This window comes from Ixodes scapularis, unplaced genomic scaffold (genome assembly GCF_016920785.2).
Source record: "Ixodes scapularis isolate PalLabHiFi unplaced genomic scaffold, ASM1692078v2 PGA_scaffold4__175_contigs__length_147842914, whole genome shotgun sequence".
NCBI lineage: Eukaryota > Metazoa > Arthropoda > Arachnida > Ixodida > Ixodidae > Ixodes > Ixodes scapularis.
In genome coordinates this window covers 5,886,819-5,913,999 of record NW_024609879.1, presented here as the reverse complement: position 1 = coordinate 5,913,999, position 27,181 = coordinate 5,886,819, and the positions used below count along the sequence as shown (strand labels likewise).

General features: G+C 45.5%; 1 protein-coding gene across 1 annotated transcript in view; it reads right to left on the bottom strand.

Moving 5' to 3' along the window:
- Positions 1 to 16,516: 16,516 nt before the first annotated feature.
- LOC8051611 overlaps positions 16,517 to 27,181 on the bottom strand; it is a 246,865-nt gene continuing 236,200 nt past the window's right edge. The window contains exon 6 of the mRNA XM_029970185.4: positions 16,517 to 16,893. Within this exon, the coding sequence (XP_029826045.2) occupies positions 16,517 to 16,893 (377 nt within the window). The remainder of the gene's footprint in view (positions 16,894 to 27,181) is intronic.

Below are 27,181 nucleotides of genomic sequence, written 5' to 3'. Positions count from 1 at the left end.
TTTTTTATATCAAGTACCGCTAATGAGGTTTGCCAAAGAAGATTGCTTGCTTGGGAGAAGAGCGTGTTGGTTCAAGTCATGAATGAAGAAAAAATAAATCAATTAAAACTGCGACAACACAACCACTTCTTTCAACTAGCAACAGACGAGTAAAGCTTCCACAGCGAGCAGCCGACTATACGCAGAAGGGAGAGGGGGAGAGAAGGGGAGATTAGAAACGCGAAGTGCAAGTCGGAGAGGTGGGTTTTTCTCGGATTTTAGATATTCAACCTCAGTTTTCTTCAGCAGGAGGGAAGGTTTTGACACGTTGTGGTTTGCTGTGGTCATGGCGAATGACTCTATGGTCTCCCTGCCGAATCTGCTGTCATCCCCCCCCCCCCCCCCCGCAGGATTTTTGTTTCATCAAAGAGGGGATGACAAGGCGAACACGAACGGGCATGTATGGCTATGGGATGAAAGGAATGTGGAGAGGCCTTAGAAACTTCGTTGTTATGTTCCCGAAGTCTGTGATTGGTGCATCTGCCCATCTGACCTATGTATTGATGGCCGCAGCTCAAGGGGATCGAGTAAACTTTCTTCTCTTTGCATGATATGAGTTTCTTTTCGTGTTAAAACATTGCAGCTACTCGCAATCCGGTTGTTGTTCACTTGTTGACAGAGTTGCTTAAGACGCATGCGGCACGAGAAGACAACATTTGTGTCGAACTTTGAAGCAATGGATTTTATCCGGCGGGCTGAATTGTGTAGGTAAGGAATGACGACGAATCGGGGTTTCTATTTTGTGGCTGGTGACTGGCGGTCAGGCCCGCAAATCAGCCTTTCCAATACTGATCGTAGAAGGTCGACGGGAAACCCTGCCCATAAGGCTCGTCAGGGCAGGGTTTCCCGTCGACCTTCTACCATCAGTATTCGAAAGGCTGATGAAAAATAGTGCAGTGGATGCTATCCGTGGCCTTGGCCCTCGGGCAGGTGCCGTGCTCTGCCTTATCTCTAGCTTGGAGACTGCAGTCACGTGTCCTAGCCGGAGACCCGATTGGCCTAAAACAAGCATAGCTTCTACTCTACTGTCAATACCAAGTGAACAGGATAGCTCTATACTTCCTAAGAAACTGCCAAACCCAACAAGTGACCCCCAAGGGGGAATCCAAGCACAAGCTGATCGCGGCGCGTGGCTAGCCTGGCGATGCACTGATACACCTAGAGATTTTTAAGGGAGAGGAGGATGCTCATTGTCGGTGTACAAGTACACTGACTGTGTAACGGAGGGTACATCTTGCAGGAAAAGGGTGCATGGGCGCCTGATGCACCGGACTACAGGCATTTTTTCTTAGAGTGCGAGGGAGGGAGAACGTAGAGACAGGAAAGAGCCCTACTTACAACTGGCGTTTCATACTAAGTGAAAGAAAGACAGAGAAGAAGTACTGACATTTAAAACAGAAAGTGGCAAATCCTCTCGTTGTGTTCATTGTTGGGGTGCGCCTGAACGTAAGCCTTTACGAGGGCACCCCCCTTTTGGCCTTGAAGGAGATGCTGTTTTGCTAATCCTCCCTTTTTCTATCTCTCCCTAAGCTGAAAGCGTGGAAGAAGGTGCGCAGTCGCCGGATCAATGTACCGGAGGCTTTTTTATTCCTTGATTCCACTGTCTGGGCGCGGGTAACGGTAGGAGCGTGATCATGAGGCAAAGGTTTCACGGATGACGCAGTAGCTCTTTCTAATCCAGGAATGTCTGTTTCCCGGCCTAGTTTCTTGTGTGCTGTGCTGCGACCAGCGGGGCTGCCGCAGATTTCGTCCGCGACAACGCATTCGAGTGTACTAAGGCTTCCAGTGTTTGAAGTCCTACGCGTATATCGGCAACAAGCGATTTCTTCAGAAAAGCCCAATGAATTCATGTGATGCGTTTAGCGTTTGGTTCGGCAAATTACTGCTTCTGCCGCATCGTGTTGAATCTTCACGGACCCCTTACTTTTCGTTTTTGTGTGACTGTTCTGCAGTGTCCGTGTCGACATATATCTCGGATCACATATTTCAAGTCCGGTATTTTCATCGTAAGTGCGCTGTAACCTTTGCAACAATTGACCGTTCCGTTCCGTATTACCTCTAGAATTAGGCAGTGTCTATTTCCTAGCAGCTGGAAGAATAATTTCCCCATAATTCTATCGGCAGTCGCCTGTCATTAGCTGTCTACAATCATGTGAAAACTGCAGGTAGAATACTGACTTTCTTATTCTCCCGGCGTTTTGCGAAAACACCTTTCATGGACACCTTTTCGTTGATACACGTTTTGTAGACACGTTTCGTCGACACTAACGTTTCATCGTTACTCGTTACACGAAATGCACGCTGTAGGGACATTTTGTCGAGACGTGTATCTCTGAGATTCGTGCTCACCGACCCAACCCATCCGTTCACGCCGCTTCGTGGCGACAGTCTGCGGCGGCCCATTACAAAAATGTTAGCCCACCTGTCCCACCCTTCACGTCACTTCGCGGATACAGTCTGGAGCGGCTCATTAGAAAAAAAAGAGGCTAATATAGGAAAGCTAATTTGAGCTGTCTATGAAACATCGCGTGTCGATGAAACGTCGTTCGATGAAGTGATTGTACCGCCAGTGAGTGGTGATTGCCGGTGAGATTTCGGGGAAATAATTCTGCAGACTGCTGGCAGAATGGACACTACCTAAGACTCACCCCGATTCTTGTTTGCTTAGTAATCTTCTCAGATGTGTAACAGCTTTTTTGTACCTCTTCACATATCACAGATTGCTTGCAAGTTTCTACTTGTTTACGGAATAGGCTGTCTAATAAGCTACTAGGATATTTGAAAACAATCCCGTGTGTCCGTTTACCTGCCTTTTTGCAATTACCGAGGTGCATACATTTTCAACGGTTTCCTCGATGTCTTAAATAGGTTTTTGAAGTGATTTATGAAGCGGGTGCCTAAAGTGGTGTGACGCTGCACCTTTGAATCGGGTGTATCTGTGTTCCCTTCGAACTAGGTGGGTGTAGAAAGAGGTGTAACAGTATTCCATTGAACGGGGTGCTCCTGTGTTTCCTTTGAGGGCAGTAGGTGTCGAAAGGGGAGTAAGGGTACACTATTGAGCGGGGTGCATCTGTGTTCCCTTTGAGTAAGGCGGGTTTTTGAAGCGGTGCGATGGTACACCTTCGAATGGGGTGCATCTGTGTTCCCCTTGATTTCATTGGGTGTAGAAATAGGTGTAACCGTACGTACACCATTGAATGAGGTGCACCTGTATTCCCTTCGAGAGAGATCTGTGTAGAAAAAGGTGTACATGTGCACCACACCGACGGGTGTACACATACTCCCATCTTTGGGGTGTATAAACATTCCCCCAAAGGGTGCAGTATATGTGACAAGCACTTAAACTTCCTGTGGGTGTACCCCAATACACCCTTTTTTCTAGAGTGCGTCTTTGCGATAAATTTCACGACTTATAGGGGGCGCACTGCCGCCCATCAAAATGGCTGTCATCTGGATGATCGTCGTAGAAGAGAAGTACGATGCTGGGTGTGCGACGCGTAAGTAATTATAATTTTGCTATATGCGAGCAGTATTAGATCCTTACTTTATTTTTTTCGCATGAGGAAGGTGTAGGCAAGTACATTTATTGTGAAGCCAAACATCCATGAGCTAAAGAGCGTGATTCTCACACCGCGGCCCCACCATAGCTGAAAGTTGCAAATTTTACCAAGACCTGATGTAATGGAACCTAGAGATTGATACCGTTTCCCCCTAAATTTAGCGGAAAAATTAACGTCACGTGATCACGCATCAATTTCTAGGGCTCTAGGCCCTAGAAATTGGCCTGGAGGTCGTCCTAGAGGTCGTCCTTGAGGTCGTCCTAGACCTCTTTCTTGACGTCTCCCTCTAGGATGCCGTCCTTGACGTCATCCATGGCCTCGTTACAAAAGGAGGTAAACATGACGAATGCTATCACAATTCATAGACAACCAACAATAGTGGTCTCTGCAGCCAATTTGTTTTGTTTTGTTTGCTTCCGTTTTACTCAGGTGCGCCACTTGAATGGCGGCGACGCCGTCGTCTGAGGCTACTCGGCACGCGCCAAAAGGTCTATCTGGTCCATCGCGTCGCAGCGCTCGCCGTGCTATGTGTCCTCACCTCTATATAGACCAACACACAGTCTACAAACAAGTCAGCGCTTGGCCACATTAGAGCACTAAATTAGCTACGCTTAGAGTATCGGCCCTCCGTTCCCCGATCGGCTAGTGGGCGCCGCCATCTTGGTGCTTAGTGCAGAGCAGACGCAACTGACGATCGTCACAATTAAAAATGCGAGTTCCTCAGCTTTAGACACGGTTGTAGGAAGCTCAGGTGATATTGTTTTGATCTGTCACGAAGTGATTTCACATTTCCGGAGGACGGGAAAGAGTGTCCTGCAATTTCAGCAAAAAGCTTCAAATAACTGGCAAACATGATCTTAAGCACCAAGATGGCTGAGGTGTCGTTACTCTGAAGCGTAGGTTATTTAGAGGCTCTAGGCCAGAACAACAGCGGGCACCGCTTGTGCGCAGGAACCAGATCCGCGTCAAATGGTTTCTGTGCTTTGTGCATGTGATGACAGCGAGCGTTCGCCAGATTCATTTTCCACCGTCAAAACTATTGTTCGTGGCAGACGATCAGCTCAGACATCGTTTATTTTTAGCCACACCAAGTGTGGGGGTATGCGGTGCTCGGAAATCTAAAGCCGCTTTATGTTATAAAAGTTGTGCAATGTGCGCCGATGCACGAGGAACGTGCAACGTGCAGCCCTTGGGAAGATCATGGCGGCACAGCACAGCACTCAGTTAGATTTCAGGCGCCATTTCTTCCCAGAAGTGGCGCGCGGCACGTGTCTCGAGGATCTCCACAACAATGAATGGCGCCGCTGTTCCCATGATAGAGGGGCTTTATGGAAACCATACCCGCGGTAAGTGGTACGTACGCGCATGCGCGAGGGCAACGACAGCGCCACCGCAGCTGCGTGATGCCAAAGCCGCCTATTGGTGTATATCTTACACCGTGGTCCTGGCCGTCCCGTCTAAAGCCAGTGGATGGTGTGGAAGTAGCGCCATTGCCTTCCCTGCCTGGTAGCAGGATGCAAGCAGATACTAATATACAGACGATTAAAATATTTTAATTCGATTGGCTGATCGATCCATGTTGCCATATTGCCATTTCGGTCCTTTCCAATCTTCGCACCTTCCAGGGTCGTTCTGAACAAAAGCGATCCTCGCCAATATAAGTGTTTTTGGCGTTGTGTAAGCAATCAAGTTACTAATCATGCCGATCTCCACAAATCTCTTACTATGATACTGCAAAGCAAAGTATTGACTCCGCATGTAGCGGCGATGTAATAATGTGCCATTCTTTCGCTTGTGTGGATAAGAAATATTCGATGTAAAATAAATGTCTTCATAAAACAACCTGTCCCCGCAAGCTTCGATCGGCTCGCCAGGAATCGAGGTCTAAAGAAGAAACTGCTCATCCTATAAACCAAAATAGCGACCGTACAGGGAACTTGGTGCTACTTTCCGAAGATTCAGTGGCGTTAGTACAATCCACACATAAAATGCTGCGCAAACTCAGCATTGAATCGGCGCTAACTGTGGGGCTTACTATGCTCTGACTTAGCGCTATCTCAGCGCGGGATGCATGTTTGAACCGGCCTTTAATTACAGTTGGGAGCTACAAAGAAAGACGCAATGCACAGAAAAGAAGCGAACAACGAGCGACATCAACCACTTCAAACTGCAAACTTCAATCGTCCTTTTATGTCCTCTTTAAGAATGTACAGTTCTACATCAACTCAACCCAACAAAAGCGGTAACAACGGAGAGCGTAGAATCATAGTCCACCGGCCACTACATCACAATGCAACATCACAATCAGACCCCATTGCGCACTGGTGGTTAACACGCGTTAGGCGACTGGCGGAAGCGTGGTGATCGCACCGCGTTCAGCAGGCCTTTCCCTGAGTGATGCAAAATTGCAATGGGCAGCCCATCGCCACGGAACACAAAGCGATGCCGCACAAGGCGGTTGTTGACGCGACACCCATGCCAATACCACCTAGAAGACTAGACTCCCCCACCCCCCCCCACCCCCTCCCCCAAGCATAATCGGTAGTGGTGGCTCCAGAAGAGAGCGCCTGCCAACTCAGGGAGGGCAGTACAGAGAGTTTGCCGCTTGGGGTGGGTCAGGGATCGACTGACAATGACGTCACACGCGAACTTTGTCTTCTAGGTGGTGATTCCCATTGCGACATAACACCGACTGACTTGGCGTCATTGTAGCCTGAGCGGGAACATCACAGGCGACTCATTTTTGGGATATCTAGTCTCAGTGGAGAACCTTTCAATTGGGCTCGTTATGCGCTCGAGGACGTCATTTTATAGAGACATCGCACACTTATCTAGCCACAAGCGATACCTCGAAGGTAACCATTAAGGCCCCAGTACTGGATTTTCCACGTCACCTACCGGAGGCCAACGTAGGACACAGATCGGACACGAGTACCTGCCGAACGCCGACGAAGCACTTGTGTGCAAACTGTCCAGCGCAGGCCTTCGGTAGGTGACGTCACAAATCTGACACTACGGCCTTGTTATTCAGGAGGTGTTGCCACAAGCCAGGGCACGTCAAGCGTTTGCTGACAGGCACACAAACCGCCCGTATTTAAATGGTGTTGCGAAAGTTTCTGCTTAATATATATCATTTTGCAAAAGTCACGTAGTTATAGGTCGTGCTGCGTGACCGTAACAGGATTTCTTGCACACATTCACAGAAGGTTTTGTATACTATATCTACTTGTATCATGTCAGTTGCGTATTAGAAAAAAAAGGAGTTGATACAACGAGTTTCCTAATTGCGGTGTTTGTTGTTGACTCAAATCGGCGCCCTCTATCTCAATGAATCGGTATATATTCTTTGTACACGCTCTTCCACAACACTATACCGATGACAAAATCACTTAAGCGAGCAATGGACCGTGCATAACAGCAAGAAAAAGCGAAGCCATGTGAAAAAGGAAACTATAAAAACATGATAGGTTGCATGAGCCTATTTGACTGCATATCCTGAGGAGGAATTTTGTCTTTGTGGCACTTGCATTCAAGTTACCAGTGAAACAATATTATAAAAAGAAATACCGCAAAACGACGCACACTGAATGAAATAGTAAGTGTCGAAAGTTCCCATTGATTCATCAAATCAATAATGTTTCGACGTTCTTTTACCCTTAAAATTTGAAAACCCTTGGGAGTAGAAAAAAAAAGTAGTCTTACAAAATTTCTATGCAGCATAAACAAAATTCTGCTTGCATAGTGTAGCTTTTATCCGTCACTGAAACCAGGAATCTTTCTAACACTGGGCAAGATTTGCTTTTCAGGTATCGTGAAAATTGTGGTCCACACGTTTTGCAACGTAGTGTCGTCAAAAATCTGCGAGGGCACTCTGACATAAAGTCCGCTTCTAAGCGGCGGCCGCTCGAGCCTAGGCACTGGCATTGTTCGCTTTATACTTACCCAAACACATGGGAACTACTCGAAAGCGTCAAATGCACGTAAAGCCTAGTTCACATGCAGCGATTTTGGCCCTAAAGCGGCGCGATTTCTGCCGTCGCGGCGCTCGTGCCCCTCAACCGCTGGTGCTGGCCAGAGCGCCGCGACGGCAGAATTCGCGCCGCTCTAGGGCCAAAACCGCTGCATGTGAACTAGGCTTAAGGGAGACGCGGAAATGCGCACCAACAGCGGATCTTGTAACACGGGACTGTCAGCGCTTGACAAAATAGTTGATTTTGAAACACGAATTTTTAAATACAGTAAAGTTTGTTACTCAAAGTAGAAATAAAAAGAGCCAACACGAGGTCGTACGGCAAAACTGAACTTTGACGTTAATTCGACACAAACCAGCAAAAGTCACACAAAGAACACAAACGGTCTTGCTTGTTTCCTGAGAGAAACAGGTCTGGACTTCAGCTTGTAGGGGATGTAACTTTTGTTTGTGAAGAGGACGGTGTTTATAACGCTCAAGCCTTGCTGCTTTGATGCCCCTTATTATGTAATTTTCTCCTCTATGAACCTCTTTTTTAATCTCCCCATCTCTCTTGCAGACTAGCTAACCGGGAGAATATCCCTCTTGCAAAATCGAAGCGATTCTAGCGGAATAGTACGTGACACGGAAAGCATATTGGGGACCCAATGGTCACGGTTTTAGTTTCGATTTCGATTTGCCGATCTCAATCCACGACATCCCGTCACAACCAAATACAGCGCACGCATTTTCGCATATGTGATTTGCTTACATTTATAATCCTGTAGGTGTTCCCTACCAGTACGAATAAAACGCTGGGTCACGTATTTCGGGGGCTCCCAACGTACCATAATTCGCGCGCAGGTAAACACAGGAAGAAGTGTACTGAAACAATCAGCCTGTTTCATCGTCTCAGTGTCCTGTGCTTTTTAAATTATCCGTGACCTGGGAGGGTCATGACCCTCTCTAGAGTTGTGGCCAGCCTGCCGAAAATGTATTGGACGCGGCCGGCCGTAGTCCTTCCTACTCCTGGCTAAGTCTAGGCAGGTCCTTACGGCCTCTGGACGCCCGTGTTTGAACGGGGGCCTCCGGGAAGATGTATGGGTGCAATGTAAGCGAGCGCTGACTTTAGTTCTGAGATATACTACTTCGTCAACGGGGCAATCGAAACTGAAACCATACCACTCCTCTCCATTGAGAGAAAGGTCCTATAATGCAACGCGCACAGTGCTGCATGCAAGAATTCTTGGAAATAAGTAGAGTTACTATAATATACGTGTGGTACAACTGGCGCTAGTCTGCGGTTTAAAATTGAAGCAGACACGAACCAGTCTGAAACTCACTTCCTGTAATTAATTTCTGTGTAAATAGAAGCGTGTGCATTTTATCTCTGCAGTTCAATATAAGAGCAAATATAACGAATAATTCGTGCGTACTAGATAGCTTGGAACGTTTCTCAGCTCCGCATATGAAAATATTGGTCAGTTACGGCGTTTCTTTTTTTATATTCATGGCATCAAAACGGTGCTAAAATGGCTTCGCACATGCATTCATGTACACAGTCCGACACTGTTAGCGCGAACACGGCATCGGGGATTTTCGGCGGGGGTTTACGTGCCAGAGGAATAAGAAGCATTTCTAAAATCAAGAGAGACGTCACAAACTTCGCACTAACAATGGATCAGTACCGACCTGTGCATGTAAACGATCAAAATAAAGTCAAGTCAAGTAATTCCTGCCATTTGCAATAAATAACAATCGTTTTATTCGCTCTGCTGCACATATATTGGTGCAAAGCTAAGTTTGTTCCAGCGTTCAAAACTCGTAGCTGCAAGATCGATAACTTTTAAAATGAGGAAAGGCCAAAGAACGCTTACCGCCCAATAAATACCGTACGATAATAAACAAATAAAAAAATTCCTCTTACTTATTTTACCTTTTTAGTGGCCATTTTAGTGTCATATAAATCCCCCAGGATCTCAATATTACCGTCATTGGGATGTTGGCGCTGCTTGAACAACTCCTAAACCTATTTTCGACTGTTAATCCTGCCTAGATTCGCCGCCTGTCTTTACCCGCTTGTCCTGGAGCATAGGACGAGAGCCGAAATACTAGGAAGTTTAACACCGCCAACTGATCGGAAAAGTACCGGAATTAAAGCAATTTTACTCTAATACTCTTTATAACTTTATTTACTATTTGCTACAACCCAAGCAGCAATCGTAATTCCTGTTGTACTTTGGCGAAGGGACACTATTCACGCCTGATGTTCCACAAGAATGCACAGGAGCACCACGAAACATGGACTGGTTGCTATTACAGCTACGCTTAGAGTATCGGCACTCCGTTCCTTGATCTGCTAGTGGGCGCCGCCATCTTGGTGCTTAGAGCAGAGCAGACGCAAATGTCGATCGTCACAATTAAAAAATGCGACTTCCTCGGTTGTAGGCAGGTGATAGGAAGCTCAGGTGATATCCTTTCGCTTTGTCGCCAACTGTTATAACATTACTTAAGGAGGGAAAACATTTTATGCGATTTCAAATAAAGATTCAGATAGCTGGCAACCATGATTTGAAGCACCAAGATGGCTGAAGCGTCGTTGCTCTGAAGCGTAGCTTATTTAGCGGCTTTAGCTTCTGTCTGCTTCAGTATGAATTCGGAAGTTTCATAGACATTAGGCGGCTGTTGTACGTGTAGGGTACGTTATAGTAACTCGATGGTCTATTAGTGCCAAGATTCCCTCCTCTGCGTTTTGTTTTCTTTTTCCTTCAGTCCCTTGTTTTTTTGTTTTTTTTTGTGAAGATATTATGAAGTAATTATGTCATTTACCGTAATGTGTCAGCGTCATTATTTTATACAGATTGACTATATGAAGTCCGGTGTTTTGTGGGTACCTTAAATGCAAAGCTGCAATCTATGTGCTCAAATTGCAAGACAAGGCAACCGCGGGGTTTCGAGTACGTGTTCTAGCCAGCTCATTCAAATGCTCTCACTTCTTGCAGCTCTACTCTAGATGCATTATGAATAAATTAAAACGGATTCTCTACAAAAAGTTTTGTCAATTGCAGTCAATTTTAAACTACGTTTCAAAAAGGAGTATGATGCCAAGCGGGGCCAGATGGTAGACAACAAACGCTTCGTAGGCCAAAACAACACTGACAAGGAGAACATATTCATAGTTGCTGTCTACTGTACTTTTGCCTTGTTTAGGTGTTCAGGTAGTCGGTATGCTTTAACAGTGGTTAGTGCTTATAATAGGTTCCCTTGGGAAATGTTTTATAGAGTGCAATATAGTGTTGTTATTGCGTTTTTGTGTTACACTACAATCAGACTTTACACTCTTATGTTTGGCGATTAGGTTATATTAAAATAATCACAGGATAAACAAATGTATGCCCCTCGCCCTTGTATTTCTAGTAAATCGTTAACAAAGGAAGTTAAAAAAAAAAAGAAATGACTTTCATTGAACTAATAAGATGTACATTTATACTTGGCTGACAAGAAAACGTGTTTTTCTCGCAAGACTGCGTTCATGCGTCTTTCAATTTTGTATTCTTTCTTCTTTCTTCACGCGACTTCGCAAAGTCGCAATTCTATGCCAGCTCGGAGCGGCGCACATTTCTTTATCTCTTTTCTTTTCTACAACTGTGGGCGTGGAACATGCAATTTTTCTTCGAAAAGTTAGAGACAAACTTTACTGCGTCATCTTGTCTGACAACCACACATTAGGGAAATTCGCGCGTGATCCGGTCTTCCGTCGATACCACGGGAAATAAATAGAGCAAAAAAAAAAAAAAATATATCCCCAGAACAGCTCGAATTTTAAAGTGCACTCTATTTCGATCTTGCCTGCTCACAGCAACTTCATAAATTAGCGAAGGAAATTATTAGTTAGTGAATACGTGAAATATATATTAGGGTTTGTAATGATATCGGATAATCGTTTCGCATTATATTATGCAGCATTAGTGGCGAACAAAGTACAGGGTATTCCTGAATACACCATTGTCTGATCCACACGTAGAGTTTTACATGATACATTCACTCAGAAAACAAGGCGCCAAGAAATGCGAGCACTCTCCATATAATGCACCCCAAATCTTCAGTTCGACGTACAACGCTGTATAGTCGAACAGACGGACTGAAATTTTACGGGGGGCTTCATAACAGGTCGGTATAGCTTATTAATTAACTAAACTAGGTATCAAAGACCAAAGACAGAAAACACGGAGGTTTTGCAATAAGAACAAAAAAATAAGATTTTTTTTTTTCGTCAGTAAGGCGTACCTAGCTATTTTAATAAGTCTACTACGAGGTTATAAAGCCTCGTTAAAAATCAAAAACGCAAACACCAAAAAAAAGAAGAGGGGACAGGACCGAGCGCTCTGTCCTGTCCCCTCTTTTTTACTTGGTGTTTGCGCTTATGATTTTTAACAATGTATAGCCAACTAGCCCAACAGTTAATTTTGATTCGCTATCAAGCCCCTTGTGGAAGTTGGTACCGCCAGTCCGACGTCAGCGCGCTGTACGTCGAACTGAAGCTTTGGGGTGTATTATATGGGACGAAAGAGTGTATGGTGATACCTTTTTTTTGAGAGTGAGGGAAATGAATTTACGTTTTTGAAAATCCTTCATAGGTGGGTACCAGGCAACTTTGTCCGCATCCAGTATTGGAGGCGAACTCAAGCGAACGAGTAGCTCGTACAATAAAGTCACGTGTGCTTAATTGCTGTTAAGGCATTTCTTGTACCAATCTGACTGAGGCCTCTTTTGCTTCCAGTCATGAAAACCCGAAGGGGAACATTTTTTTTGTGGAGTGACGGCCTTGCATTGTCGATCTATGATAGCGACAACGTGTTAGAAGACTGATTTAAACAAATGTGGAGGATTGCTCGCTAAATCCCTTTTTTTCTCTACATACTTTTTAGCAGTATAGAAGACACATAAACGATTGAATTCGCAGTAAAAATTTAGATTCCCTTATTTAACCAGATGAGTTTTACGCAGCAAAGAAACGAAGCCAGGTGTGGGTTTCGTGCCTTATATGCAACTTGGGGTCTTCTAACATAAACACACACACACACACACAGACACGCGCACGCACACACACACGTGTACGCACGCACGAACGCACACACGACAGTCACACTTGTGTTTGTTTTGTTTGGGCCTGTGATTTCTGGTTTTTTTCTTTCCAAGATCAACAGCACAATCATGAGTTAGACGTAAGGAACAATATTTTTTTATGTAAACCAACGCTAATCTTCGTTGTATTAATCGCAAGAAGTGTAAACCTTTCCTATTTTATAAGAAGCTTCGAGTGATTCTAAGAAGCCTGGGAATCGCACGTTGTACTCGAATTTTGAACTTTTTGGAGTATTCTTATGAAAATTGGGTACGGAAGCAGCACGACGGTAAAAACATTTTGAAACTTGAACTGCAGCACAGTAGGAACTGTGGGCCGTGAACGTGTTTTTTTTTACATTTTGCCACGTTGGTAAAATTGTATAAAGCTGTTTGTAATTCATAATAAGACTTTCATAACTGCTTCTAAATCGCAAAGCCGATAAGGACGCTCTCCTTATCTCAGAATAATTTTTGATTTTTTTGTACGCATCGTTCGCGGCCAACCGTCACAACTCCAATTTGAAAATTTCGAACAGTTTTATAAGCAATATATTTTTGAAGTATCTAATCAACCAATATAATCGTGAGCACTGTTAAATTTTCTTAGAGTCGTAGATGACGGAAAATATTGTCCTAGAATAAGTTCAATTTACAAGATCGCCCACAGCACATAATAATTCGTGTAGAACGATAAGCCGCTTTTTGGTAGTTTCGAGCCAGTAACTAAAAATTCCACAAGCCCTTCGATGAAACCCATTTCGACGTATAAACACGTTAATGCTCTCAAATTCGTTTGTAAGCTCTGGTATTAGGCTCAAAAGAGTTCAGAGCTAGGTAACTTAGGTTTGTATAGGAGTTCTCGAAAAGTGAGAAGGATTCATTCGAAACCAGAAGTACAAGTTTAGCAACACAAGCGGTCACTTTAGGCTATTATTAATATTAAAAAAAAAAAAAAAATGCCTGAGGGCATCAAAATAGAGAACATTATTCGAGCAAAGTCATTTACGTACACTCTGCTCCGCTGGAAGTATGCGCAGGGTTCCATCAAACGTTGGCTATTCTCACTGACAGCGCAAGGAACGCAGAGCGTGAACAGTGTCAATAACCTAAAGTGCGGTCAACACATGCAGCGAAGCACCGATGTAGCGCTGCTCATGTGTCGTCAGCTACTTATCGTCTGCCTTGAGCAACAGGCCCTTATTGTCGCCCCGCAGCCAATGAGGCTGCGGCATTAGCCGATAAGAATGTCCAAGGACCAATCACATGGCGGAAACATATTAGGGCACACTCTGCGTCTCTTAAGCTGGCTCTTAAGAATAACCCTACAGAGGAGTGAAAAGGTATTATCGTGCTCGTCTACAGAAGAGCCAGATGACACCTCTATAGAGGCTCGTATCCTATACTATGACCCATCTTAACGTCCCACGGGACGCAACGACGGGTCGTAAGGGAGGATACAAGCCTCTACGGAGGCGCCAACATGCTCTCAGGGCTCTTTCGTGCTGCATGCACCGATCGAACGACGTGCCAGATACCCATGGCTTGCTGCTGACACGCCTCAACAAATCCTGGACGTCTGCAAATCGAACTGCCCTCCTCCACATTAACAGCAATTCATCTCGTCGTCATCTTGCACGTATATATTCATCGCACTCTCATGTTCATTAGACGCGGCACCGCGGACCTTCGTGGTCGGGCTGTTGCCTTTCCGCGGTGCCGCGGCTCTCTCTAGCCAAATAAAGATATTCATATTATTATATTATAACATTACTATTACCCAATTAAATTTTAGTATCGTATACTTCTATTCAGCTCTGTTTGGAACTGGAATTGGTACGGGGAGGTAGAAATAAACTAACAAACCGCTTTTTATACAAAAACGCTCTTGCAAAAAATTAATTTATCAGGAACGCTCTTCAACGCTTGTTCCTCTAATGGCACTGCATGCAACTCGTGAACTGGGCCTAAGGACAAGTGTGCACAGTGAAGGTATAAAGCGTCGAGAGCCCCGTGTTTGACCCCCTGGATCGTGTTGGAGCGCATCCCGCTTTAAGAAAAAGTACAAAAAAAACCCAACATACTTTTGATTTTGTCATTCGATGACAGGCCACGTTCCAACGCGGAGAGTGTTGCCATAAAGCACTGTGGTTCTCCTATTTTGCAATAGCTGAGAGGACAATGAACAGATGGAGACACGAAAAAAAACTGCGGCAAGCATTGGTCTATCCTCTTTCATTGTCCATCGTTGTGGACGCTGAAGGCTTGAGTAACTTTTTCTCATTAAAGACTCCTAGTTCAGTGCCACCTTGTGCCAAGAGGTCGAAGGGTGTCGTGTACTAAGCTCATCACACAATGCAAAATACCGTTCTGATTCTCAACTCCGGAACACCGCAGAGTTCTGAGAAGTGTCGGCTGCGTCCCATAGGACGGAACGATGAGTCATAGTCGAGGATACAAGCCTCTACGGAGGTGCCATCGTGAGTGTCTCAGGGTGCACGGCAGTGGGCGTGGTTACCGAGGTGTCCTGTACCGTGAGCGAACCACTCAGACTTTCGATGATGCTTCACATCCCGTTCGGGCTTAGCAGGCCGCAGGCGTCATCGAGACATCACACCACGTGACCCCAGATGAGGAGGTATGCCCGGGCAGGTCGATGAACGTCGACTTCAACACACATCTCGATACTATGTCTCACCGGCCACTGTGCATAGGATTAAGAGACTACTTAGCTTTACGCACGCCAACCATTGCAACAGATGGCCCGTTCTAACGGCTCAGTTTCCCATTTTAATGATTCAGTGTAGCCTATAAGGCGAGACAGGTAACTCATCTCCCCAAACACTGCGCTACTAAGAGACGCAGTATTAAATAAATAAACGTGCCTCCCATAAAAAATTAATAAAATTGCTTATAAGCAATTTTATTAATTGAGTCTACACGTGGACATCGTGTAGACTCCGGGACACTGAAGTATCGCCAAGAGCTACAGAAGAGTTCTTTTGAAGTGTGGCTTTACACCCATTACACGTTACGGCGAGTCCAAAAGCATGACATATTAACTACACGCCATCTTCTTGATTTGTGCGAATATAGATTGATTGATTAAATGATTAATGCGCTCCGAATAAACCCACAAAGCCAGGTATACCAAAAGGAATCACAGTACAAGAAAAAGCAGACACACAACCTGACGATAAAAAAAAGCGAATTTCCCTAAATATAAATGAACAATAAAAAATTACGGAAATTACCAGTATCATATCAACATACTTCTGCCCACACTTTGAAGTCATATCAACATACGTCTGCCCACACTTTGATGAGTTTTGTAATGTAATGTTGTCTTACATACTTTTAGACGCCTTTATCGTACCACAACGGCCATCAAAAGAAAAGACAATATAGTAACAACCTTATCTTCCACGAGCACAGTGTCCGCATCGATGTTTTCAGTATTTTTATGAGTTCATGTTGCCCAGTTAATAACACAACCCAGCAAGAATGCTAAAAGAAAAAACACATTGGTGAACATTCTTTCCAAAGGAGGACTTACATTAAATGAACAAGCAGACAAACGCGCTTCTACTTCTGCAAGCTTGTCACACCTCCTCATATTTCTCCTGTCTAGGCCCTAACAAGACTGTCTGCTTTTCTTAGTCCCATCTCAAATACGAGTGCGTCGCACACGTTTCCTCCAAACACAACCGTGATGTCGAAGCGCCGCCTGCAAGACACGGTCGAAACCACTGGCAGAGCACCATGGACCGAGCACGAACCAGCACTCTCGCATTCACACCAGCCGAACTCTGCCGGCACGCATCCCTGCCAGGCACCACCTGTGTCAGAAGGCGTCGACGACTCGGTATAGCGCGGTGTAGCCGCAGCATCTCGCCCTGAGCTGGTCGACGAGCACGCAGGCCTCCGGCACGTAGTCCATGAGGGACGGGCACTCGCACAGAAGGACGTACGTGATGCCGTGGTCCACGGGGCAGATCTTCTTGTGGAAGGTGATGCGGCGCAGACCTAGGTGCGGGGGCAGCCGGCGGTATATCTGCCGGGCGCCGGTCCACAGGAGCCAGGATCGGTCCAGCTTTTCGCGGTCCTCGCCCGGGAAGACGCGGAACGCCGACAAGATGTAGCCGGTCTTGCTGGACGTGGGCTTGCGCGGCACCACGTCCACGGGAGGCCGCGCGATGGTGGCCACCTCCTCGTACGCCGCTGTGAAGAAGGAAATTGAAGCAATAGTGAGCTTCGGGCGCAAAAACTTGCACATGCTAAGAAATTAACCGTTTTCGAAAATCCTAAAGCGCAACGCGCGAGGCACACAACGAATTGTGGGAACAACCTGTATGCTCCTTCCCTGTTTCCGCATCATACTAGAAAGAGCGTGAGAAAGAGGTGTGCCACCTAGTGCAGTTGCTCGTTTGCCCTAGCGTCCTCATCTGCATTTCTTTTGTCGTTTCCCACAACTGGTTCTAGCAGAACGGCCTGTACTGTGTGTTTCTCCGACTCTACTGTCTGTTTCTCCAACTCTGCCCCATAGATTCTGCAAACGGCCGGTCTGGCCAACCTCTTCCTGTACATCCCCACCTCTTTTTTGTTTTTAAGCGATTCCTTTACGGGCGGAATTTCGCAGAGATTTCCAGCTCGTAGGTTGTCGTCACCGCTATAAAAAAACCTTGCAGCAGGGTTGAAAATTGGGCTGGTTGATAGCAGTTTATGATAAAATAGAAAGCGCGCGAAAAACAAGAACGAAAAAGTGAGGACACGTACGACAGACAAACGCTTATTCTCTCCTTTCTTGGCGCGACAGGAGGGAAGTCGGGACTTACTGTCGGCCGTGCTCCGCGAAGAGAACGACAGGGGCAGCCCTGGCGTACCGCCAAGAATCACGCGACAAAGAGAGAATCGCCGTGTCGTCTGCTTCAAACAGTTGTTTTCAAACATCCCTCGCGTTATGCGAAATCCTACTTCGGCAGTATACAGTTGCTACGCTTAATGTTGGATGGTTTCGGAAACATCCACCGCACTCACATACTCACTTCGTGGATCACCAAGAACTCGTGGCGGCCGTCAGTGGCATCCATGACGGCGACCATGACGGCTATAAGAATTTACCATGTCGCACATTCATCCACAAGTACGTGACGGTGCCATTCCACTCACATTCCGCGACCGCGCTACAGCTACCGCTTTCGTTTCTACGTAAATTGTGAGCTAAAGATGCGTCGTTTTCCTTTGCATTCCGCGCCATTACCTCTTCTAAGCAAGGCCCTCGCTGTCTAAGTCGTAGGCGTTTAGTTTAATGGAAGCATTTCAAACAACAATACCTTTTTTGAGTATCTTTACACAATCGTTTCGAAGAATACCTTCTCGCGCCGGTGGAGGGTGCTAAGCATTTCGCGAAAGGCCTATCAATGCCGTCCCTCCTGAACATGGGCGTGAGGTAATGACGCATACGGCGATAGCAGATAAGGACTGCAACGGGATTTCATACAGTTCTCAGGGCGGTCGGTGAACGGATCTGCTAGTGCACTGCAGCTTGCAGATCGTGGAGCTCCAACCTATAGGATCTGAGGATCCTTGGTTCAATGTCTTCTCTTGACAGTTTCAATACAAAAACACTCTTTTAGCGACCGGTCGTGGTAACAGCTGCGTGGTTTGCAGAAAAAAACCCAGTTCAGCATTGGTACTGAACCTGATAGATTAACGTTTATAAGACGTTGAAGATGTAACACGAAGTCTTAAAAGCACGTGAACCTTTTGAGGCAAAAAATCTTATAACGTACGCCCACCTCGCGTTATATTTCAACATCCCCCCTCTCCCCTTTCACGCTTGCAAGGCGTGTTAAGTGAATCAACACGAAAAGCAATACGAAAACAATCTTGTCAGGTCAGTCCAGCTTTCTGAAATTGCTGCAGTAATCTCGGCATCTTTATCCCGTTTCCCATGAGGTCCGAAGGCAGCCGAAACTACAATTTGGTGGAGCCAATACCATGGTGACAAAAGCGCATCGTCATGACACTCGTCGCTTTTGTGCGTTTACCACCACCGTCTAAACCAATCACGGACAAGAAAGCCGAGGATCACGACGTATTTAATGTGCGTGATTGGTTAAGCCGGAGGCAGCAAACGCAAAAAGGCAACGAGCGCCAAGACGATGCATTTTTAGCGCTCGTTATTTGACTTCTTCCAATCGTAGCGTTGGTTGCGTTCAGACTTAATGTGAAAGAAAGTATTGCGAAGGAGATCCAACCGTTGCACCCCTTGTGGCTAAATTGAGAACTACACCGATGGCGACAGCCACACTCTCTAAACGAGTTACGCTTAGAGTGTCGGCAATCCTTTCCCCGGTCTGCGAGTGGGTGCCGCCATCTTGGTGCTTCGTGCACAGCAGACGCAACTGCGGATCGTCACGATCCAAAATTGCGACTTCCTCAGTTTTAGATACGGTGTTTGGAAACTCCGGTGATATTTGTTTTGCTCTGTCGCCAGCTGTTGTAATATTTCTGAAGACGGAAAATTCTTTTTCTGCGATTTGAGATAAAGTTCCAGACAACTGGCAACCATGATTCAAAGTACCAAGATTAATCAAGTGCTGTTTCTCCGGAGCGTAGATTATTTAGTGGCACTAGGAGCAACTAGAGTCACTAAATGAGCTACGCTTAGAGTATCCACACCCCGTCTCCCGGTGTGCTAGTGGGAGCCGCCATCTTGATGCTTAGAGCAGAGCACACGCGACTAATAATTGTTACAATTCAAAATTTCAACTTTTTCAGCTTTAGACACGGTGGTAGGACGTCCAAATGATGACGGTTTGCTTTGCCGCGAACTGTTATAACATTTCTGGAGGACGGAAAAACGTTTTCTGTGATTTCAGATTAATCTTCAGAATGCTGGCAACCATAAGTTTAAGCAGCAAGATGGCTGAAGTGTCGTTACTCTGAAGGGTAGCTTATTTAGTGGCTCTAAGGAACACAACAACATAGGTGATTTATTTGTGTTTCGACGCAGCGCTCGGCCCCCATAGCAAAAAGTTGCGCCAGCGTTGGGAACGTTACTAATCACCTTAGTTGTGGAACTCCCGCCGAAAAGAGAGTTCCACAGCTCTCCCTCACTCACTTCTGTCCGCCTCCCGTCGTTTGAAGCGCCATTTAGATATTAATTTCATAACCATGTGTTCCATAGAGTACGGTGGAACACCACCTAGACGCTGTGCTTCGAAGCGTACGTATTTGATAAAATACACTGTAGCTACCAGAACAGCCGTCCGGCACGTCAAACGACGGGAGGCGAGTCGTGGTGAAGGAGCTGGGGTACTAGTCGTGCAAGCAGCGTCCATGAGCAGTTCCGTAATTGAGATAACCTAATAACGTTGCGCTCACGGGTTTCTTACCTTATTTTTCTCGACTGAGCCCTAGAAAAAAATTGGGCACGATCCGCGGCCAATCTTTGTTCCGTGCGCAATCAAGAGAGACGATGTAAAAAACGTAGTGCACGTGCCTTGTGTTGGTGAACATTGAACTTTCGGGAAATCCAGTTGAACATAGCACCCCCTCTAGTTCGATCTCCTTGCCAATGGACTGGCTACCTTCTTTAAGTTATGATAAAATGCATCATAACTTTTATTTAAGCTGCACACCACTTTGCATATGTGCGGAAAAAATGAAAACGAGCTTATTCCCAACGCTGGCCACTATCCAAGTAGCAGTAAGAAGTGTCGAATGTTTGTAACGCAGCTGCCTCTACTTCTAGAAATACGGGGCCTTCTGACGCTGAAGGTCCAAAGTTTTCTCTTTTGGGCAACCAGGCCTACAAGATATTTTGTGACCTCATGAGGTCTAACAAACGAGGAATTTTTCGCCATCTAATTTAGCCCTCCTAAGGTTTTTAAAGGCATATTTTTTTTTTAACATACACGCTGCGCGGGTTAGCTGTGACGAACACCTTTTTGCATTTAAAATAAGACAAAATAATGAAGGGCTGCCATCAGATATGAATGCATTGTACTGCGATAGGGTTCATGTCACCAATAAGCTCTTTCCGCAACGCTAGTGGTTTGAATGCAGCCTTTAAACGGCCGCTGACACCCCATGGTCAAATGTATTTTTTGTCTAGAACGATGAAAATTGTAGACATAAACACTCAAAAAAAAATACAACACCGCAAAAAAAAAAAAGAGAATTTCACGCGCGCGCGCATTTTTTAATTTTGGTGTTTTTCTTTTCCGCTTTTTACCTCCTCGCTTCGTTTGATACGTGACGTCAATTATCATGAAATTTCAAACCTTTGAAGGCTACATTTCTATGGAACTTAATAATGACATTCGTGAAACATGTTTTTAAAGCAATTGCGAACGCACTACAGCCATTATTTTTTAAATACCAAAACTCTGAATCCGCTGTGATGTCGCCTCCTGAACTTGTATCCTGCCGCGGAAAACATGGCGGCCCTCGACGCACATAGCAAAGGATGATCGGTGAGTCGGGGAATCGGACGAAGTGGTCTCTTTTAGGTACCCAACGACATCTTACACTTCGAAAAGAAAATCTTGAAACGGTCAAGACAACTGGGTTTGGTGTCTGTGTATCGTAGTTTCGGTTTTACTCCACCGTTTTTTTCATTGTCTCCTATTTGCTTGAAATTTCGCTAAACTAACCAACAAACATTGCTAAAATAGTATTCGAAATATTAGGTCAAAATATTGTTTTTTCGCGAAGTTATTGAATTTACAGTTTTGGTCTTCACCATGTTTTTCAAACTGAAAGTCTCTACTGGCAACAACAAGAAAGTGACGTCAGTAGAAGGCAGGGGTTAACTTTTTGGACTACAAAAGTTGTTTCCAACGGATTTGAAGCAGTTTCTTGGTGTCAAATGAGTGCTCTGGAAGCTCGCTCCCGTATCCGCGCTCCAGCACGGAACAAATGATTGGCATATTCTATTTTTAGACTACTTGCTCGACTGGCAAGCCTGCCTGCCACTGACGTCACGGCACTGAAAAGTCCGCGAATATTTGAATATTGGTTTTTGCACCATTTTCATTTGCCGATTTCACAATACCTATTATGAATTTCGCGATACTAAATAGCATACCGGAAAGGGTAAAGGCCGGGGAGTCAGAAAATATAGTTAGTTGAGGTAGCTCAAAAAATCGGTGGAGTACCCCTTTAAAGGGGCCCTGCAAGCACTTTTTTACTAATTTTTAATTTGTACCAAACCTGAGCGCACTGACCGTAGTAACTTAATGTAACTTTTCTTTTCTCGAATTTCGCTTTATTTTAAAAGTTATAGGCAAATTAAAATTACAAAAACAAGCAAAAAATAACCTCCCTCATGACGTCCTTGGTTGCTTGAGTGACCGTGAACTAGAGGAGGGATAGTGAGCTCAACGAGCGCTCACAGCTGCCGCGCTGCCGTGTCGACGGCGCGAGAGGGCGCCACTAAAACGTGTTCTGGATAGGCTGTATACAGCGGGCAGCCAGAGCGGCTCTCATTGCGTTTGCTGCGCGATTAAACACTAATTCGGCATGACACTTCATTGGCCATAAACGACAGCAAACACGGGGTAAAGATGAGTTCAGAATGGGAGTCCCTTCGGACTGCCGTACCGCGAAATAGCCAAAATGCAAGACAAAGCTACTCGCGGAAGCCCTTCGGAACGCTCGGAGCCGGTCGGATCCTCCAGTCCGTAAACGACCGCAGCGCCGCCGCGTACATCCGGGACCTTCCCGTGTCGGCGCCTGATCCCACTACTCTTTTTTAGTATGCGCCGCCTTATCCACCGCTTGGTGGCGGGTATGTCGACGGGTCATTTCTTGTTTCCGTACTTTATAAACTGCATTTGTTTTTTTTTCTGATCTAAAATACTGAACAAAAACTACTTTTATAAATAATTGAAACGGTTCGCGCCACTTATGTTTTGTATTTCGACTAAAAAGAAGCTTTTAGCCGCTCTGACCAGTAGTAAGTCCAGGACCAAAGACGTCACATTTCGCGCGTTTTCGGTACCGCGGGTCGCCCCCGTCGGTGGAGGAGGTTTCCGCGTCGTCCGGTTAAAATATGACGCACTGATATTTAGTTACTCTCTCCGTGCCCGCTGGCTTGCCCGAACCCCAAGAGACGTGGAAACCGCAAAAAAGGTAGACGCTTAAATATGATTGCAGGGCCCCTTTAAGACGTCAAGCGTCGTCTGCTCGCAGCGATAGGCGACACGGCGCACGGACGGAGGAAACCGGTTGTTCGCGAGATGCCGGCGAACACGACACTTGGGGTCGCGGCGGCAACGGCGGTTCGGAGGCCCAGGAAAAACTCGACTCGCAGGACAGCTCAATATTTGACGTCACTGCACTGGCGCGGATCGCGCGGGAACTTCAAATTCGGCATTTGGAAATTGTTTTTTTTACTTCACAAATAGTGAATTCCCAAGTTTGGAATTTTGAGGGTAATGTCAAAACATCGTTTTTATGCGTTCCGGACAATAAAATAATAATAAAAAAATATTTTGACGTCTCTGCTCTTTTAAGCTTGAGGGGAAACAAATGCCTGTCTTTTTTGTATATCCCAGAATCACTATATAAAACTTTCTTTAGTGGCTATAGTATAATCTGAAGGCGATCTAAATTCATAGCATTTATAGGTACGTTGTGATGTCACAGTTTAATGTGACTCAGTGTAGCCCACCGTCAAAGTGTTAGAAAACGTCATGGTGTTATGTAATGCGACATCAGGATGTCATGTCATGGTATATAGCCTTACAACACGGTGCCACGTGACGTTAAGTTACATTACTGACACCATACATCACTCTTTCACGTAAAAAAAATTGACCCGAGTGTTTTCTTTCTAAGACCCCTCCAGCGTTCCAGAACCGCGGCAACACGATCAACGTAAACCCCGTTTTTTTTTTTTTTTTAAATACTGCTAATTTCTTTTGGGAGGGTTTGGCATGAGGGGCCGGTATATTTATACTTAAACGAGAAACGTATAAAAGAAAACAATGAAATGTAGCGAATACACAATAATAATATAGAAATGCAACGAACTGCAACACAAAACAAAACAGACGACTTTTCACAGACAGCTTTCCAATGGTTTTAATAATAATTCGAATGATGACGAGTTCACCTGCACACTGGAAAGGCTGTTCCACTCTTCGATTGTTTGTAGGAAAAAGTAAATTTGAAAGGCGTCAGTACGAAAAACATTCGGAACTAGCGCCTATTATGCAAGCTTCGCATAACTCGAACTAGTCGTGGTGTAAAATATCTTGAAACATCAATGTTAAAATCGCGATTCAGTAGCGTAAATAAAACCTTTTATCTCTCTGTACGGCGCCTCGAGGATAGGAACTCTGGTTGGGCCTTCTAGTACAGTGACGTCACAGATTAGTTTCGTTTGAATTTATGGAAAATGAATGGCAATGCATATATCGGTACCCTTTCTAGCTTGTCAATATTTAACCCCGTATGAGGGTCCCACATTTAAGAGGCATATCCGAGAAAAGGAGGAATCAAGTTTTTGTAAGCAGTAGTTTTTCTGTCAAACGAAGCATGTTTAATATTTTGTTTCAGACAACAAAGTTTGCCGTGTGCTTACCGAACAATAGAATCCACGTGCAAATTCCACTTCACATCAGACGAAAAGTGCACTCCAACATATTTGTACGTTGAAAGAATTTGTAAAGGATTGTTATTAACATGGTTCTGAAAACTAAATGGGAATATTTCTTCGAAACCGTCATCTGCCCACATTTTCCTGTATTAAGCCGGGGCATGACGAAAATGCAATTAAATGCGAAGGTGCAAGCGAGCTCAACAAGAATGACGAAAATAATTCCTGGAGAACTGCAAGCAGTTCACCCTTGTTGGCGTTAGACAGGTGACAGCCGATAAAACCCGATTGCTCGACTGATGTCTAACCCGTGGTTAGCTCAGTTGGTAGAGAGCTCCACCTGAAATGGAGATGTCACGGTTCGGACCAGGCAGATTTTTTTCGGTCGCGCACCAGTCACAGCTGTGTTTCGAGATTTGTGTTTCTCCTTTGTCCCTCTTGTTTCCCTTCTCCAGAGATTATTTCCGTCAATAAGGGGCAATTGGCAAGTTCACCACTTCGACAACCTTTTTAGCGATGAAGTATACTATTACGTAACACTATTATATTGTTTATATCTTTTATATGTAACGGTATTATGTAACATAATAATACATTATGTTAAGTAACAGTTGATCAGCGGGACAAAAAAAAAAACGTTTGAAGGTTTTACGCGCCAGTCCTAATAAGAGCAGAGGCAATAAGGTGATAGGGCCAATTAGGTAACGTCTAAAGCGCACCATCACGGCGTTTTTCATGCTTCTGTGCGTGTTCTGTCATCGCTGAACCAATCATGTACAGAGAAGGCCCAGTGACTTGCGTTTTTGACGCGGTTTGATTGGTGTCATTAGCTCGTAGCGAGGGCTGCGCCTGAACTTAACCTGAAGCAAACTTTAGCACTTCCAGCGAGGAAGGGAGTATTACTTTGAAGTTTTAACCAACTGGAGATCTTTTAAATCTCGGCGACACAGCGCTTTACCCTGCAATAAGCCTACGTCAGATGCGGGCACCTCGGACGAATTTCGAACCCGCCAACTGGGGATCCGTAGGCCGGTGCTATGCCTCGCAGCCACCAAGGTGACATCAGCGCGACGTCACCATCGAGGCTACAGCAGACATGGACACGAAAGCTCTAAGACCTGGCAATATACATGATACACACATCAACAGGAAAAAATTGTTATTCTGCTTGTGGTAACTGTGCCGCACTCTGTACGTTCTCGATAACTGTTTCATATGTGGGTTTGTGTCTTGGCCCACTACCCGCTCCATTGCCCATTGCCTTAGAGCAAAGGTGGCCACTGGCCAGCCGGACATACTAAAAGAACATCAAAAGGAAGCATTTTAAGTGAAGAGCCGCAATAGAAGGAGGGAGTAGCACTATTCCAATTTATTTTTTGTTATTCAGTTGGGGAAAACGGTGAATTTTCCTTGTGAAGCGATTGCTCAGTACGTTTCCCTGTTGCGAGGGCATTGCCCGGTGTGCGTGTGATGGCATTAAGCTGAAACTGCAAGCTGCCTTTTGTTTCTCTATGTCCTTTTTTTTATCTTGCGAGGAGGTAAAAGGGGTAGGTTCACTAGGGAGCCGCGAGCCACACTTGGGCTCCCGAAGAACCAGATTCGAATCGTGAGCCGCGGTATCCGCCCCCCCCCCCCCCCCCCCCCTCCGCCTTTCCTCTTGTGTCCTCCTGTGAAACAAGGCGCTGGAGTTCCTACGTCGCGCACCAAAGGCCAGCGCGGTGGACAGGTTGAGCACGAGTGCTGTGTCGGCCTTCGGCTCGTGTCCTCGTTCATTGAACCCAACCCCCAGCCGCACGTTGACACAGCAGCGCTGTAGTGCCCGAGCTTCGGGCAGGCCTCCCGTTGGTGACGAAGAATGCACTCCACTACGACCTTGGACTTTAGGAGGTGCTGCTTGGAGCCATCGGGAAATTAACCTTCGAACATGGCGGTTTACTGGATGACTTCGGCAGTCGAATAAGCCGAAAGGTTTTTTATGCGCTTTCGGAAAGTTACTAAAGCTGACAATACATTATTTTATTCACCCTTTACTGAGTACTGGTTTTAGTAGTTTCTGAACGTTCGTAGAATCCAGCACAAAAGTTTTTGTCCACTTCAGTTCGTCAAATTTTACAGAAAGAAAGGATCAAACCCCAAGTCGACTTTGGTACTTTTCTCATTAGCATAACGAGTGGTCAAGAGTGTTAGGATAGCTTGTGCAACAAAAGAGGTTTGGTGCCCACTCTTATGTCCAGAGCAAGCTAATTCAGACGTTCTTTTCTCGGTTTATAATAGTAATGCTTAGTACACTCACAAGTACGGGCGTTTACGGCAGTTATACCACATTGGAGCAGGGACGTTGTTATAGTTATTCGATAAGCGTCGTGCCATCAATGGATTGTTTTCTAAATTACCTAAGCACCAGAATAATCAAGGCTCGTTCCCACAGGCAAATTTTTTACGTTACGTTACGAAAAGTCACCGGGAAGTCTGTGCTTTGTATTAAGCGTGGCTACCAATTCAAGGAGATAGCCAGGCACGCGACATTCGAGACACGAATGTTTCGGTGACTCAGACGTAAAGTATGAAAGCGGTGCTGTGTGAAAAGTTGAACCGAGCTCAACTCCTTACGTTACGTTACAAAGAGCCTTGTGTCCTCGGTTGCTATGGCAACTCACCGTCCTAGCTCGTCGTCACCGTAACATTTGTGTCTGGAATGTCGCGTGCCAGGCTATCTCCTTGATTTGGTAGCCACGCTTAATACGAAGCACACATTTCCCGGTGACTTTTCGTAACCTAACCTAACGTAAGAAAACGGGTTTGCGTGAACCAGCCTTAAGGGGAAAGCGAAGTGCGTACAAGAGCTGCGCGCGCTAGCCTTGGATGTTTAGAATATTTTAAGAAAATTACTAAAAT